Genomic DNA, 12,764 nt, shown 5'->3' with positions numbered 1-12,764 from the left:
TAATTAGCAGCAGCCCTCAGCAGCAGGGCAGGACGTATGGACCCCTCTGTCCTCCTGCCCCATGCTAACGGCTCTGGGGCCTGCACCTGGATTATGGTGCTTGGGGAGAAGATAGGAATAAGGCCCCACTTGTGGATGGATGTTTTTGGCTGTGTTGCCAAAATGAGATGGCTTTGGCTGTAACACAAAGCAGCAGGGAGAGCCAACCCTGAGAGCTGGGGATGTCTCCTGACCTGCTTAGAGCAACAGGGAAGGTCCCCATGGATCCTGTGTGGGCTTAACTGGGGCATGCAGTGGGTCACAGCATCCCGTGTGGCTCATGGCTACTGCACGCAGATCCCCTCTGTCATGGCCCAGGAGCCAGCTGGGGAGGAATCTGCTGTGCTGCCATGAATTTGTAGGTCTCAGCTCTGCCTGAGGGGGTGGTGGCTGCTCTACCCAGCTGTTGCCATCCCAAGCCAGGAAACATCTGCCTACTTCTTTTCCCTCTTCTGTTATAGATGAGGCCAGTGTTCTTCCTCTCACCATGACTATTTTAGGCTGCGGCACCCTAGAAGTGATGTAGCTTAACTCTCCCAGCTGTGAAGTGCACTATCGGAGCATACAAAACATGTTTATACCATCCCTAAGCACAATCCCTGCACCACATACACACGTGCGTGCCACAGGTTCGTAATGGGTGAATTGTTTTAATGATTTAAATAGTAATCACTGAGGCTGGAGGAGTGCTGTAGTCCACACAGGAGGCAGGGTTTAAAAAACAAACAAAAAACAAAACCACACAAGGTAAACAGAAATAACATAGCTGCCCAAAGAAGCATGGGGTTGGGCATGGCAGGGCTGGGGGTGGTGGGCTGGATGAGGATTTTATTCAGGGCTGGCAGTCCTTTTTCGGGAGGCCACCAGTGCTGCGAAGGAACTTTGTTCAGCCCATCACCCACCGATCACTTGTCCTCATCGTCGCTTGTGTTGAACTGGTAGCTGAAAAAGCCCACGGAGTCCTGGGCAAGCTTGGAGAGGTGGAGGACACCCGTGACGACCAGGGCAGCGAGCAGGAGAGGCAGCACCACGCTCCCAGCGGTGGCCAGGGCGTTGTAGCACCGGGCCTTGGAGCTGAAGCGCCGAGCAGCTTCCACATCCCCAGCCACTTTGCGGTCCCGTGCCTGCAAGAGCCAAGATGCAGGGCAGCACTGGCTCCCCTCATGCACCCGTGCTTCCTCCCAGCTTCTGCCAGCTTTCCCCTGGGACATCTGCCCGGCTCCAGCCCAGCTGGAGGTGTTCCTTCTGAAGGGCAGATCCAGGCATGGGGCTGGGGGCATCTCAGCCCCTCCAGCGTCATCTCGGGACAGCAGTAGCTCCTCAGGTGGTGACAAGAAGCTGTGATTATCTGGCTGGGGGCCTTCTCATAGCCTTATTAATAGGTGGCAGGACAAATGGGAGGGTTTTACCAGGGGATGCTGTCACTTAAAACGGTCTTTCTGAGGGGTTGGGATCTCATCCGCATGCCCCCCCTCCCAGCCCTCCTAGGCAGTTATTTATGATGCCCTGGAAAATCCTCCCTGCTCCTGCCTCAGCACGGATGGACAGGACTCCTAGAAACACCAGGTGACCCCAAACACCCTCTCTCCCATCCCTGCTCATGCCCTGGCTGTGGCACAGCTTACCTTGACAGAGAAGGCAAGAGCCACAAAGCCAAGGCAGCAGAAGTTCATGTAGATGGTGTTGAAGATGGACCAGATGAGGTGGTCACGGGGCGGCACAGAGGCACCGATGGTGACGACGGTGGGAGACAGGTCCCGCTTGTGGGACGTCATGGGCAGGTAGTCCTCCCGTGGGTAGGACGTGTCCATGGCCACGGAGAGAGGCACCCCGGGGCTCTCCTGCTGCACCAGCCTGGCTGGGGGAGCGGGGCCGGGCAGCCCCTTTATATAGCGCTCGCCTCCAGCCCGGCCTCGTCTTCTCTATATATAAAACAGAGAAATTACAGCCCTCCCCGAGCTGTGGTTATCAGAAATGCTTGGCTGGGAGCTAGGAGAAACAAAGTTGGTTTTGTGAGCCTGCCTTTCTCTTGCGAGTGGATGTGCTTTCTATATCCAGCCTTCCTCCCACAGCGAGGGGCACAGGCAGTGCCAGCCCTGCGCACTGGGGCAAGGACCAAGGGGACAGAGCCATGGGACGGGTTGGAAACCAAGCGGCCACCACCTCCTGGACACGATGCAGGATCCCAGGAGACGTCTCCTCACACCGGTGCCTCCAGCCAAGTAGGTGGTGGTGGTTGGGAAAACCCCCAAACACCAGCAAGGCCTGGTTGCTCTTGGAGGCTGGAGTTTCCTGTGTGTCAGCCAAAGATGCTGTCACTGGGTGTGTGTGTTTGCCTTGCAATGCGCCTTTCACGTCAATTGTTTCAATAAGGGCGATTGCAATAAATAATCGTTTTGATCTCTGTCACTACAGTGCCTGGGGTAATGGGCTAGCAGCGTGTGGGACTAAGTACTGCTAAAAGCTCCACACTTACGCATCCCATCCCCCCCGTCCGTCCCCCAGGAATGCATTACGTGGGCATTTAATGCTAAAATGTGGAAGGGCTGCTTCTAGCAAAGCCCTCTAGGGTTCCCTGGAAGTAGGAGGAGATGGGGTTTTGCAGCAGGATGCGTGTTTACAACCAGAAAACACTTTTTTTCCCCCGTTTCCTTCTGCTGTGCCTAAATCTTTAGGAAGAAACTCATGTCCTCAGCTGGGGGAAGAGGTGGGGGCTGGCAGTGCCCTGCAAGGTGGTGGGGACGGAGGAGGAGGAGGCAGCTTCCACCAAGATGCTGAAGGACCCTCTCTTTTCCTTCCCTGCTGTGAATAAGGCAACAGGCAAGGGGCTTGGCAAGCAGGAGCTTTATTTGTGGCAGCAGGAATCTACACGAGCATTGCAGCTTGGACAAACACCGGCGCAGCCCAGGGAGCCCAGCAGCTCCCCGCTGAGGAGCACAAGTGGAGGAGGAAGGGGGCTGCCCCTTATCCATCCCACCATGGCCCAGCCATCCCCTTCCAACCACTGGCTGTGCCGACCACCCTGTGCACAGCAAGAGGACAGGGCTCTGCATTCCTGGCCACCCCTTCCCCCTCCACACAAAGCAGAGACACGAGGGTACACATTTGTGGCTTTTTTTTGGGGGGGGTGCAGTGGGAGGGTGACAGGTAGGTCCATCGGCTGAGGGGCTGTGGCCAGCAGTGGTCAGGTAATGACAGCTACGATAGCAACGATGGCAACGACCACGGTGACGACCATCAGCAGGGAGCAGATGATGTTCAACACCTTGGCCCGGGTGCTGTGCCGCCGGGCACCCTCCATGTCCCCCAGCATCTTGCAGTCGCGGGCCTGTGGGAACAAGTGGAAGTTGGGGAGGGGGGAAAGGGGGAGTCAGGAAAAGCTGGGGACCCCTCCCCACCTGGGGAAGATGCCACAGGGAGCTAGGACCTCATGGATGCCTTCCCTCGGGGGGCAGGGTGTGAAGTTGCCCATGTACCCCCCCACAGTCCTGAGTTTTGGGGTACCGGCAGGGGCGGATCGGGGGTCCTGGGTTGGGGGGGAGGGTCCGGACAGATCGGCTCTGGGGACAGCAGGAGGAGGTGGCTTGGAAGGAGGGGGCATGATGACAACACGATGGGACACGGGGCGGGCAGGGGTCCTGGGGTGGGTGAGCAAAGTGACACCGGGTCAGGGGGTGGGGGGGATTTCGGGGGGTCTCACCTTGATGGAGAAGATGAGTGCAGGGAAGCAGAGGCAGCCGAGGTAGGCGAGCCCGTAACCCATCAGGACGTTGAAGAGGGACCAGAGAAAGAAGTCTCGGGGCTGCTCGTTGGGGTCGGTGGTGGGGGGCTGCCCCCGGTTGGGGGGGTACAGCGGGATGCTCACCTCCGCCCGCTGGGGCTTCATGACGGGGCTGGGGCGCTGAGCGAGGACGGGAGGGCTGGAAGCGTGTAGGGGAACTGAAACGGAACCCAACCCCGCAGCGGCCCCACGCCGCCCCTAAATCCGGCCCCGAGGCTCCAGAGCGCAGGCGGAGCAGCCGAGCCCCCCTCCCAGCCTCCAGGCTCAGCCTGGCTGGTGTCTGTCCTCCCTCCCTCCTGTCCCCCCCCGGGTGCGAGGACACTGACCCCTCTCGGGGACGGGCAGCCGTGGACATGGCTGGCAGCCAGCTGGGTGCGGAGAGTGCGGGCAGGCGTTGGGCGGGGGGGGCTACAAGGGGAGGAAAAGGCAAAGCTGCTGCTCGGGGGGGTTGAGGGGGATTAAAAGTTGCCGAGGGACTGATTGGGGGGAGAGGACAAGTGGGAGCCCCTCCCCCACCTCCAGCTCCCACTGGGTTCAGCAGTAGGGCTGTAAAGCTTGGTGGTCCCCCTCCCCACCGTGGTCTTCTCCACCTGGGATGGCTTATTGGTCAGGGAGGGGGCTCTGGAGGCTCTCAACACCCCCATCAACCCAGGAGGGGGGAAATATTTAACAGCACCAATGTGCTCTCCAAGACCTTCTCCTGCTGCTTGGCCCCATTCCCTTCTGGTCCCAGTTATGGGGTAGCCACAGCCCCCTGAGGTGGGGATGCCTAGGGCGGATAATGCCTCCCGAAACCCAAAACCACATTTCCAAGCCAAAAGGGAGTGAGGAATGCTTTATTTGTCTTGAGATCACCCCAGAGGCTCACTCCCAACAGGGTCACCACGGCAGGTGCACCCCCTCAGCTGGACGGAGCGGGTCAGAAGGGTGATGGGGTTTGGGGTGGGATGGGTAAGGAAGAGCAAAGCCGTGGTGCTGCCTCTCCTCGGTGGGACAGGTCAGGGGTATGTTGGTCTGTAGACTATCAGCAGGACCAGAAGGATGATGGTGCCCACGGTACCCAAGCAGAGTGCCGCGATGTTGAGGCTCCTGGCTGTCCTCCCGTAGCTGTTGGCGGCCATGGGGTCCTTCGCCACTGTCCTATCTCGGGCCTGCAGAGGAAGAGGAGTGAGGGAGCAAAACCCTGCAGGCCGCAGCTACCCGCCATCTCCACCACCACGGCGCGGCCACTCTTGCCAAAACCTGGCACCAGCAGCCACAGGGCATCAGACCCTCAGGAAGCCCCCTCCCTCCGGATTGGAAACGGAGCTCCCGGCAGCCTAAAAGCAATTTCTTAATGGCTTATTAAAAGCCATTACAGTTGGCCACGTGCTGCCCAGTCCTGCAGAGCCCAGCGAGGCGGCGGCATTGGCGGTGGAGGAGAGATGGGGAGAAGGAGCAGGGTCCCCGGTGTGCTTCCCGGGGCGCCGGTGAATGCCGCCCTCCCCTCCCCGGGTGCTCATTACGAACGATTAGCACTAAAGGCAATAAAGGGAAGGTGCTCGGGGAGCAGCTGCTTCTTATCGCAGGTAGGGTAAAAGTGTCGTGGCGGGTTGGCGAGTGCTGCGTGAGGCTCTCGGGGGGGAGCAGGGAGCCATCTCCCTGCCTTTGTGCCGCCATCAGCTGATCTGGGGCGCTTGGGGGCATTGGAGAAGAGCCGAGAGCAACGTGGCTCCTGGGTCCCCATCTCCCTGTGGCCCTTGGGGACGGTGAGGTGCTGAAAGGTGACAAGTGGCCCTCCCAAGGTGGCTTCCCAGGGGAGGTTGGATGTGGGGCAGGGCTGGATGTGGCAGGATGGAGGGGGGAGACATCAGACAGGCAGGAAAGGGAGGGTGGTGACAATGGGTCAAGCTGGGGTGGGATGGGAGAAGATGGGATGGGGGAAGGTAGGGTTGGGATGGGATTAGGGAGCCCCAGCATGCGGGCAGGTGGCTGCCAGGGCTCCCAGGCTGGGTGGGGGGTTGCCGGGACTAGGCTGACTTTTCCCTCACCTTGATGGAGAAGACAAGCGCGAGGAAGCCCAGGCAGAAGGGGTTGCAGTATACGGTGTTGAAGAAAGACCAGAGCACAAAGTCCTTGGGTGGCGGGGTAGAAATAGGAGCGGGCTCCATCTGGCCAAACGAGGTGGCCTGGCCGAAAGAGGTGGCTGTGGGGTTGATGGCGGTGGACCCCCCATTCCTGCCATAGGGTTGCATGTTGATGCTGAAGGACTGCGGGTAGTTCTCCATGGCAGCCTGGCAGCAGCGGGAAGCTGGAGCACCGTTCTTGGGCTCACCCAGTTATGGGTGAGTGGAAGGGTTTGTCAGGGTGGGGTCACCCCGCCCCGCACGGGGGCGGGGGCAACCAGCCCCGTGTCCCAGCCGATTAGCTGGCTGGCTTGGGGTCACTGGGATCGGGACAGGGGAGCAACAAGGAGCCAGACACGGTCCGGGGGGGGAGGACGGGGAGCTGGGCCAAAGGGGATGTCCACGGGCTGGGTGATATGGTAGGGAAGCTGCATCGCCTAGTCCTCGTTGTTTTATGCTTCTTTATACATACCCTGGGGAGGGCAGGGCAGAGCTGTGCCAGGTGCTGTTCTGTCCCTGCACGGACACGGAGGGCAGCAGGGGCAGGCGGGGGCCACCGCAAGCCCCCCAGACAGCCCCTATCCTGAAACTGAGGGGGGAGGGGGGGGGACAGGTTCCAAACACCACCCTGGAGCTGCTTCAGCTTTTGCATCTCATCCTCAGCAGTGCCAACATCTGGGAGCCAACTCGTGTCGAGGCATTCACACAGTGCCAGCAACGGCACGGCAATCTGGTGAGGCTGGAGTGCAAAGGGTGGCTTCGCGATGGCACGAGGCAAGGGGGCTGGCAGGGGGCATAGGGCGTGCTTGTCCCCAGGAGGATTTGGGGACTCGATCCCCATCTGCAGGGAATAAAGCTACTGGGTTTGCTCTTTGGGTTTGAAGGGTTTTCTTGTTGTTGCCCTTTTTTTTTTAAAAAAAAAAAAAAAAAAAAAGAAAAAAATCTTCCCTTCCTTTGTAGTGTCTTGCAGCTGCTGAGAAATGATTAGGGGAATTAAAAAAAAAAAAAAAAAAAGTTCAGAAAAGCAGCAAGGAGTTAAAAATGACCTGAATTAAAAAAATACTGATGCACAGAGCAAACACATTTTGTGTGTTTCAGAAACATCAACAGCCTGCACGTTCAATTCCTGTTTCCTGGGGCAATGAGTTAAAGACAGAGAAAACGAAACTGAAACAACTGTTTTTTCTGTGAGAAAGGGGGTTTTCCTACTCAGGAAACATTGAAGACTGGGAGGTTTAATGTCTGGGGCACATCAAGGGCATCAGCCACCTGTGCTTGCTGTCGCATGGCTTTTATGGCCACCTGAATGCTTTGGATGCAGATCCAAGCCCTGGCCCCCAACATTGCTTATCTCAAAACCTTAGGAACAGAAAGATTTTTTTGTGTGTGTATTTCTTTTCCCTGTTCCTAAGGCTATTTTCCAATTGCCAGGGTGCTGCTCTTTGAAGGTAATGAGGTTTAGTTGGGCGTAGTGGCAATTAAGTGGAGAGGCTGGTGGGGAGGGGAAATGTTGTGGCTGGAGGAGGGAGAGGGCTCGGTGGGGATTTGGGGCTGGGTTTGCACTGAAGACCCAAATACCTGACCTGCAGCTCTGCCAAAAAAGCTGCAGGTGTCCTTCCACGGGGCACGATGTGCTGCTCTGCCTCACCCAAGCCAAGGGTAAAGGTGCAGATCTGTGGTGCTGGTGGCAAAATCAGACAGCATTGGCAGCTGCGAGGTTTGTGAGCATCTGGCTCATCCCAAAAGACCCCACATCTCCACCGAGGTTTCTAAAAATCCTCCCTGAGAGTGGCTTTACAATTGTGGTCTTATCTAAACGAGCTCAGCGCGAACATCCTGATATTGCCACCTGCCCGCAGTCACCTGTGTTGCCCTAAGTTTGCTTTTGCACCTGAGCAAATGACAGGGACAAGAAGGCACAAGGAAGAGACAAAGTCCAGCCCCTGCTGCTGCTGGGTGGGGGCTGCAGTCCGTGCTAGCCCCGGGGGGATGCTGGTGTGAGAAGGGGGCTGTGCAGGGTGAGGGGGATGCTACCGGGCACCACGAGGACGGGACGAGAAAGTGAAATGCCAGGGTTGGCTTTTTCCATGTAAGGAGGGAAAGTCTCTGCAAAGCAAGAATGGGATTTTTATTTTTTTTAGGTCTGTCGGAGGGTTTCTCAGCCGGGCTGAGCACAGGGCGCTGGGTTTCACCGAGCCCGCCACTCGCTCTGGGCTCACTGCTGGGAGCAGGGCAGGGAGTTCAGTGGCCCAGTGGCTGCCTGCCAACAGCCGGCAGCGATTGCTGCAAGAGCACAAAAGGGCCGTTCATGTCCTGGTAACACCCCTGCCCTGCCCCTGTGCACCCCAAGAATAAGGGCTTTGCTTCCAAAGACCCCCCTCCCATTGCCTGCAGGGGTCTGGCCCCAAGGAGCTGTGTCTCCCAGAGCTGTGCCATGCGTGGAAAAGCACGGTCACGCTTAGGGAAGAGGTTTTGGGGCTGGGGATGCACTTGCTGACTCTGTCCCACTCCCCATGGGGATGTTGGACCAGAGAATTGAAGTCCACTTTTGGCTGCAGGACGTCCTTAGGAATTGTCCCCAGGTTTTTGCATGTGTCAGCTGCTTGGGAAGACTGTCAGATGGAGAGGTGGCATGCGTAAAAAACACCCTGATTTTGGGGGGGATTTCAGCTGGGTCCTGCTGCTGAGGAGGAGTACGCAGCAGAGGGTGGGACTCAGCCCAGCCCACCTGCACCCCGCCAAGACCTTGTATAACTGCACCGGGCTGCTGCCAACACTAGAAAGAGGCAGCGATGCTGATACCTAGAGAGATCAGGACAACGTTTTCGAGCAGGGATTTCATGGCCTTTGAAAGGCGCCGTGACCCCACCAGCTGGACAGGAACACGGAGTCCCAAATCTTGCTTGTGGACATGCATTGCCTGCTGGATGCTCGGGAAGGTGGCCGAGAGCACTGCAGCACGTGTCTGCTTTTACGGGAAGGAGAGGAGGAATAAATGATTCACCCGGCCGATGCTGCCAGGGATCCTGCAACAAATAACTGTTGTGTATTGCGGGAAGGATTTCGGATGGCTTGCTCATGAGCAGAGCTTCTTGGCAGGAGTTGTTCTCAGGGAAAAAAAAAAAAAAAGAAGAAAAAAAAAGAAAAAAAAAAAAAGAAAAAAAAAAAAGCTTTCTCTCAGCCTGGCGGGGCCCCAGCCCGGGGGAGAGCCCTGGAGCAGAGCGAAGGCTTCCAGCAAGCTGGGGAGCAGGAAAGGCAGGCCAAGCACATACCTGAACCTCTGCCAGATCGGCTTTGTCCGGGACTTTTGTCCGGGTGGTCGGGGCTTTGCCTGGGTCAATTTGGACACAGCTGAAGCCACGAAAGCCACGGGCGTGATTTTTTTTATATCGCACTTCGGCTGGGCTGAGGGAGGGGGGCTGGTGGGATGGGGCGATGCTGAGAAGTTTTGGAGAGGAGGGGAGAGATGTTGCCATCTCTCTTCTCCTCCAAAGCACCCTGTGCCACTGTCACCTGGTGGTGCGTCCCCATCGCGGTGATCTGGGGTGGGGCCATCCCACCCATGGCTCCCCCTTCCTCCTGGAAGCCTCTCCCATCCCCCACTGACCCGAGCTGGGCCAAAACCCTTTTTGCACATCCCTGTCCCCAGATGAAGCCCACCTTCACCTCTAGAGAAAGGGGGAGGTGGTGGTGGCACCCCAGGGAAGGGGACACTCTTCCCTCCTGCCCTCATCCTTGCCACGGTCCATCGTATCCCAATGCACTGAGCTGGGTTCACCAGTCTGCCTATCTCGGAGCATCCCCGCAATGCTGTGTGCACCGGGGGTGGCAGAGGGGACAGTTGTCCCATGGCAGTACTTCACAGGACAGCCACCATTTCCCATCCCAAAAAGCTGGGCTAGGCCCCACCCCCCCCCCAAAAAAAAAAAAAAAAAAAAGATGAGCCATGGGCAAAAGTGAAAGAAACTTTTATTAAAACCACATTTTCTCCTGACGAGAAGATACTTGGGGCTATATAAAAAAACAAGCCAGAGCAAAGCAAGTGGCAAAGCATGCGCGTCCCCTTCCCAAAGCCAGCTTCTGGGGGCTCGGCTCCCACCAGAGGAGAGGTGTCACGAGGTGCTTTGAGTGGTGGTCAGAGGGACTTGGAGCAGCAAAGAAAGCAGGGCAAGACCCCTGCAGGCACTGGAGGGGCTGCACGGGGATCTCAGCCCTGCTCCGAGGGGCGGCGGGGGCTGCAGCGGGCCGAGTTCTGCCCCCGGGGCCGGGGAAGGGGCTAACTGGGGCCGAGGAAGGGGTAGTTGTCGTACTGCTGCTGGTGGCGGTTGAGCAGTTTGGCCATGGTGATGGTGCCACTCGCGATCAGGGCGACGATGAGGATGATGAGGAAGATGTTGAGCAGCAGGGCCGTGATGTTCAGGTGCTTGGCGGTGGAGCCATAGCTGAGCGCCCCGCTGTAGTCGCCGAGGACTTTGCGATCCCTGGACTGGGGAGACCAAAGCCAGAGTCAGTGGGGTCAGGGCTGGAGAGAGGGGGCTGTGGGTGGGGGAGAGGAACCTCGCCCCCCGGGGTGGGGGCTCTGGGCAACCCGTGGGGCATCCTGGGCTTGGGGCTCCGGAGGGTCTGCAGAGCTCCCTGAGGTGCGGGGTCACTTCCAGGATGGGGGATCTGGGGAGGTCTGTGGGTCTCCCCAGGGTCAGGGGCTCTGCAGGGTCCACCTATTAACCCACGGCTGGGCCTTTTGGTGCTCCATGGGGCAACCCCAGGCTTGGTGATTTTGGGGGTCTCCAAGGAACTCTGTGGGGTCCACGGCGCATCCCAGAGCTGGGCTTTTGGGGCTCCCCGGCTCCATCCCCCCCACCTTGCGCAGTTGCTACCCCACCACCCCCCGGGTGCCAGCACTGGCCCCGACCCCCCCGTCACCCCATCCGCGTCCCCGTTCCCCCTTTCCCCAAACCTTGACGGAGAAGACGAGCGCCAGGAAGCCGAGGCAGCAGACGTTGCAGTACAGCATGGAGCACAGCGACCAAGGCAAGTGGTCGCGGGGGGGGGGCTGCACCGGAGGGGGCTCCACGGGCACCACGACGCTTCGGGACACGTTCTCCATGTCCAAGCCCTCCACCAGAGGCTCGTAGGGCGGCAGCGCAAGTCCCGGGGCTCGGGTCCGCTCCATCCCCGCTCGCTCGGGGCTCGGGGGCGGGCGGCGGGGGCGGCGCTGCCGGGGGGGGGGGGGGCGCTCAGCACTCGCAGGTTTCGAGGTTTCGTTTCCCAACCTCTGGGGCTGGGGAGGGGAAAAGTCCTGCCCGCCCCCTTCCTATGTCCTGGCCCCGGAGCTGCGCCCTGCATCGTCCCCAAGCGTCAGGATTTGGGGTCGTTAAAGTGGTTTTTGGTTTTCTTTTTTTCATTTTTTTTTTTTGGGGGGGGGTGACAGCAAGGGGGGGGGGTGGGGGGGGTGCCTCCTGCTGGATGGGCTGGGGGGAGGGGGGTGTTGCTGGGCTGGGAAAAGGCTCAGGGAGGCTTCATTGCGCTAAATAATTAGCGTAATGCCATGCTTTGTAATTAGCTTAAAGGAAGTCGTGGCGGGGGGGCTCTTTTCCGGTCTGCCAAATGAAGGGAAACGGCCTCAAGTTGTGCCAGGGGAGGTTTAGGCTGGATTTAGGAGAAATTTCGTTGCAGAAAGGGGTGTGAGGCATTGGAACGCGGATGTGGTGGTGTCACCATCCCTGGAGAAACATGGGGATGTAGCACCCCATAGCGTGGGTTGGTGGCGGGCTTCAGTGCCAGGTTAGGGGTCAGACCAGGTGATTTGGGAGGTCTTTTCCAGCCCGAACGATTGTACGACTCTATGCAGAAACCCTAAATAACGTTCCCACCATGTGGCACTGTGACCCCTGTCCCTGGGGTTGAACCCAGGCACCTGATGACAAAACCCTACATCATGTCCCCTCCATGTGGCGCTGGAAGCCTTCACCCTGCAGTGGAGCCTGGCTGCTTGGGGAAGAAACCCCAAATAATGTTCCCGTGTGTGAACCCCTGATGAAACTCCAAAATAATGGCCCCACCATGTGGCACTGAAAGATTTGGCCCTGGTATTGAGCCTGGATGCTTGAGGGAGAAACCTAAACCGTGTCCTTGCTGCGTGGTGCTGGGACCCCCGTCCCTCCCCGCTCTCGGTGGGAGTTTCAGAAGGCAGGCACTGGTTTTCGACCCCCAGAACCTGTCCCCGCTGTCACCTTGTGCCACGCAGCCCTTCAGAGGGCCAGGACAGAGCTCTCGGCCAGAGACCCAGGCCCCGCTGGTTGGGGACAAAAACCTGAATTTCCTTAATGTCTGGAGGGACACACATCTGCTGTGGCCATTGGGACAGTCAGGCCAGCCGAGTTCCCCATGTCACATATCACATAGTTGCCTAATAGGTTTAATTAGGAGCCAATTAACCTTCCACGTCTGCTCTCCCAGCTGAGCGGGAAAACGCAGCCTGGAGCGCGGGTGCCCTCTAGTTTCCCCAGCTGCGGATGTTATGACTTTTTTTTTTTTTTTTTTTTCCTTATCACCGTGCTTTTCTCCCCCGATTTCATTCCCAGCCCCATGCTACATAGAGGAGGAGCTGCTGCTCCAAGCTGCGGAGCAGATAGGAAGAAAAACAATCAAACAAAAAACATCCTGCCCCCAAAATGCTGCCTCTGCAGCGGTGAAGTGAGTTGGGGCTGGCTCCCCAAGTGCGAAGTGTGATGGCCGTCGTCACCACGGGCATTATTAGCTCCATCGCTGGTTGTTGGCAGAGTTTGGACTGGGGGAACGACGGTGGGAGAGGTCGTGGTGACACGGGGGGGGGGGGG

At 58.4% G+C, this 12,764-nt stretch overlaps 4 protein-coding genes across 4 annotated transcripts; all 4 read right to left on the bottom strand.

Moving 5' to 3' along the window:
• Positions 1 to 669: 669 nt before the first annotated feature.
• Positions 670 to 2,114, bottom strand: LOC118157450 (interferon-induced transmembrane protein 5-like). Its single transcript, XM_035311786.1, has 2 exons — positions 1,665 to 2,114; positions 670 to 1,163 (listed from the first exon to the last, which is right to left on the bottom strand). Exons 1-2 carry the CDS (start codon positions 1,848 to 1,850, stop codon positions 945 to 947), a joined length of 405 nt encoding a protein of 134 aa, XP_035167677.1. The 5' UTR covers positions 1,851 to 2,114; the 3' UTR covers positions 670 to 944.
• A 754-nt stretch (positions 2,115 to 2,868) lies between these two features.
• Positions 2,869 to 4,097, bottom strand: LOC118157446 (interferon-induced transmembrane protein 5-like). The gene is made up of 2 exons (XM_035311772.1): positions 3,740 to 4,097; positions 2,869 to 3,367 (listed from the first exon to the last, which is right to left on the bottom strand). Exons 1-2 carry the CDS (start codon positions 3,923 to 3,925, stop codon positions 3,224 to 3,226), a joined length of 330 nt encoding a protein of 109 aa, XP_035167663.1. The 5' UTR covers positions 3,926 to 4,097; the 3' UTR covers positions 2,869 to 3,223.
• A 543-nt stretch (positions 4,098 to 4,640) lies between these two features.
• Positions 4,641 to 6,161, bottom strand: LOC118157445 (dispanin subfamily A member 2b-like). Its single transcript, XM_035311771.1, has 2 exons — positions 5,851 to 6,161; positions 4,641 to 4,971 (listed from the first exon to the last, which is right to left on the bottom strand). The coding sequence occupies exons 1-2, from the start codon at positions 6,085 to 6,087 to the stop codon at positions 4,819 to 4,821; spliced, it is 390 nt and encodes a 129-aa protein (XP_035167662.1). The 5' UTR covers positions 6,088 to 6,161; the 3' UTR covers positions 4,641 to 4,818.
• Positions 6,162 to 9,876: 3,715 nt separating this feature from the next.
• On the bottom strand, positions 9,877 to 11,186 carry LOC118157444 (dispanin subfamily A member 2b-like). The gene is made up of 2 exons (XM_035311770.1): positions 10,883 to 11,186; positions 9,877 to 10,411 (listed from the first exon to the last, which is right to left on the bottom strand). The coding sequence occupies exons 1-2, from the start codon at positions 11,096 to 11,098 to the stop codon at positions 10,202 to 10,204; spliced, it is 426 nt and encodes a 141-aa protein (XP_035167661.1). The 5' UTR covers positions 11,099 to 11,186; the 3' UTR covers positions 9,877 to 10,201.
• Between the last annotated feature and the right edge of the window lie 1,578 nt (positions 11,187 to 12,764).

This window comes from Oxyura jamaicensis, assembly GCF_011077185.1.
Source record: "Oxyura jamaicensis isolate SHBP4307 breed ruddy duck chromosome 5 unlocalized genomic scaffold, BPBGC_Ojam_1.0 oxy5_random_OJ106708, whole genome shotgun sequence".
NCBI lineage: Eukaryota > Metazoa > Chordata > Aves > Anseriformes > Anatidae > Oxyura > Oxyura jamaicensis.
This window is presented reverse-complemented; position numbering and strand designations above follow the sequence as displayed.

Excerpts from the sequence above, each read along its gene's own strand:
- LOC118157445 (XM_035311771.1), bottom strand. The coding sequence starts at position 6,087 with ATGGAGAACTACCCGCAGTCCTTCAGCATCAACATGCAACCCTATGGC. Across the intron at positions 4,972-5,850 it reads CGCTTGTCTTCTCCATCAAG|GCCCGAGATAGGACAGTGGC; the intron begins GTGAGGGAAAAG and ends CTTCCTCTGCAG.
- LOC118157444 (XM_035311770.1), bottom strand. The coding sequence starts at position 11,098 with ATGGAGCGGACCCGAGCCCCGGGACTTGCGCTGCCGCCCTACGAGCCT. Across the intron at positions 10,412-10,882 it reads CGCTCGTCTTCTCCGTCAAG|TCCAGGGATCGCAAAGTCCT; the intron begins GTTTGGGGAAAG and ends TGGTCTCCCCAG.
- LOC118157450 (XM_035311786.1), bottom strand. The coding sequence starts at position 1,850 with ATGGACACGTCCTACCCACGGGAGGACTACCTGCCCATGACGTCCCAC. Across the intron at positions 1,164-1,664 it reads CTCTTGCCTTCTCTGTCAAG|GCACGGGACCGCAAAGTGGC; the intron begins GTAAGCTGTGCC and ends TGGCTCTTGCAG.
- LOC118157446 (XM_035311772.1), bottom strand. The coding sequence starts at position 3,925 with ATGAAGCCCCAGCGGGCGGAGGTGAGCATCCCGCTGTACCCCCCCAAC. Across the intron at positions 3,368-3,739 it reads CACTCATCTTCTCCATCAAG|GCCCGCGACTGCAAGATGCT; the intron begins GTGAGACCCCCC and ends TTGTTCCCACAG.